This window comes from Sinocyclocheilus rhinocerous, unplaced genomic scaffold, assembly GCF_001515625.1.
Source record: "Sinocyclocheilus rhinocerous isolate Xijiao unplaced genomic scaffold, SAMN03320098_v1.1 scaffold1111, whole genome shotgun sequence".
NCBI classification, from domain to species: Eukaryota; Metazoa; Chordata; class Actinopteri; order Cypriniformes; family Cyprinidae; genus Sinocyclocheilus; species Sinocyclocheilus rhinocerous.
In genome coordinates, this window is record NW_015655406.1 from 1189877 (window position 1) to 1191992 (window position 2116).

Sequence of the window (2116 nt, forward strand, 5' to 3'; positions counted from 1 at the left end):
TGGGCGCTTTTTATTTCACTTCTTTTGGACTGAAGCACTGCAACACCCGCTGACTGCAATGATAGAGCTTGGAATAGCCAGGACAATTTTTAATATAACGCCGACTGGATTCGTCTGAAAGAAGAAAGTCATATACACCTAGGATGCCTCGGGGGTGAGTAAAACGCAGCCTAATTTTCTTTTTTGGGTCAACTAACTCTTTAAATTATGTAATTGTATTGCTACACAAGCTCATATATATTTGGGAAAGTACAGTACTATATTATGGATGATGCTTTTTCTTATAGGATGTGACTGTCAGATGTAGTGGACCCTTCAGCCAGGGTCATAACACAATGCTCTTGCTGTAACCCAATTAAAACCCTCAAGTGTATTTGATGAGGATATACACTCCTACAGAAATACATGAAAATAGGGTTGGGAATCTAAAGCTGGTTCTTATTCCGAACCAGTTCCATTTTTAAATGTGTGTGTGTGTGTGTATTTTATATATATATACAGTGGTGTGAAAAAGTGTTGGCCACCTTCCTGATTTCTTATTTTTTTGCATGTTTGTCACACTTTAATGTTTAAACTGGGTGTTTGCAATGACAGTGCAGGTATGTGCCAAACAGAGCAATGTTTATCGTCTAACTCAGTGAATCGCAAAACTTGCGCTAAAGTTCTGATGCATTGTGTTTTGTGTGTCGATTTCAGCATCTGGTTTGGTTAAAGGAACCCGGGTTGTTTGCAACTTAATGTCTATGTAAAGCATTTATGTTTTTGCGGAGGAATTACTGGTTTTGCATAGCTAATGTAGAGTTTGCTGCTCCGTGTAACTAGTCTTTTATATAAAAAAGTCCCATTTCTGGTATCCTCACATAGATAGCAAGTGAAAGCAATTGGGTTTAGTTTTTTTTTTTTAATACACTAATGTTCGAAAATTTGGGGTCAGTAAGATATATACAGTATGTATGTTTTGTGTGTGTGTGTGTATGTATATATATATATAAAAAAAATTTTTTTAAAGAAATTAATACCTTATTCAGATATTTTTTGCTTTTGAACCTTCTATTAAAACAAAATTTAGATGAATTTAAAAAATATATTTTATTATTATAATAATTATTTTATTTATTTTTTTTACAGTGATCTTTATTATTTTTTAAATCAAACAAATGCAGCCTTGGTGGGCATAAGACTTCTTCGAAAAGCATTTTCAAATCTTACCAATCCCCAACTTTTGAACGGCAGTGTATAGTTAACTTGTCATAGACGTTAAAGTGTAAATAATTCAGAATTTTCCTTTAAAGGAATGTTCAGGGTTCAAAATGAGTCTGTGGCCTGCTGTTGATGATCACAGGCAGTCATTTTTACTTGCTTGAATCATCCTTTTAGAGTGGGACTACTTTTATAGTTGGATAAACTTCTGGTTACCAAGAAGTTTACCAATTTAAGTGTTTAAGGTTGCATCTGAAAAGCACAAGTAAAACGTGCTTCACCGATAGAAACATCACGTATCTTTGTGGTGTCCTCATACATGTACTAAGCAGTGTTTTTAGTAGTTTATACTGATAAAGTATTTATTTAAATTTTGATTTTTATCATTAATTTATTTACTTAATTTTAATTGAAGTTTTAGTAGGCTTTTTAATGTGATTTTTTTATTTTATTTAAAGGGGTCATATGATGCTTTTTTAAAGATCATTATTTGGTGTATTTGGTGTAACCGAATATGTTGACATGCTTTAATGTTCAAAAAACACATTATTTTTCAAATACTGTACGTTATTGTAGGTCCTCTATGCCCCGCCTCTCTCAAACGCTTCGTTTTCTACAAAGCCCCCTCCTTTGACAAGCGCAGTCTGCTCTGATTGGCCAGCTGACCCAGAGCATTGTGATTGGCCGAACACCGCAAGCACTCGTCGGAAATGTAACGGCCCTTACCATAATCGCGAGCTTCATCTTTCAAAATAAATGTAAAGACAGAGCAATGTCTTTACTCTGGGGAACAGAGTCGCGTGACAGACACAATGATGAAGCTGGTATGTGTTTGCAGCACACAAGCCACGGTTAAGACAGCTGACTCCACTGTGATGTGACCCTGTCTCTCTCTCTCTCGCTCTCTCTCTCGCTC

At 35.4% G+C, this 2116-nt stretch overlaps 1 protein-coding gene across 4 annotated transcripts in view; it reads left to right on the forward strand.

Moving 5' to 3' along the window:
- Window positions 1–2116, forward strand: part of LOC107718210 (probable cation-transporting ATPase 13A3) — a 40365-nt gene that overhangs the window by 34617 nt on the left and 3632 nt on the right. The window contains exon 33 of one of the 4 annotated variants that reach the window (XM_016525194.1): window positions 288–492. The exons of the other annotated variants lie outside the window; for them this stretch is intronic. Coding sequence (XP_016380680.1) covers window positions 288–350 — 63 coding nt within the window. The 3' untranslated portion in view covers window positions 351–492. Of the gene's footprint in view, window positions 1–287; window positions 493–2116 lie in introns of those variants that run through there. 4 annotated transcript variants of the gene reach the window in all.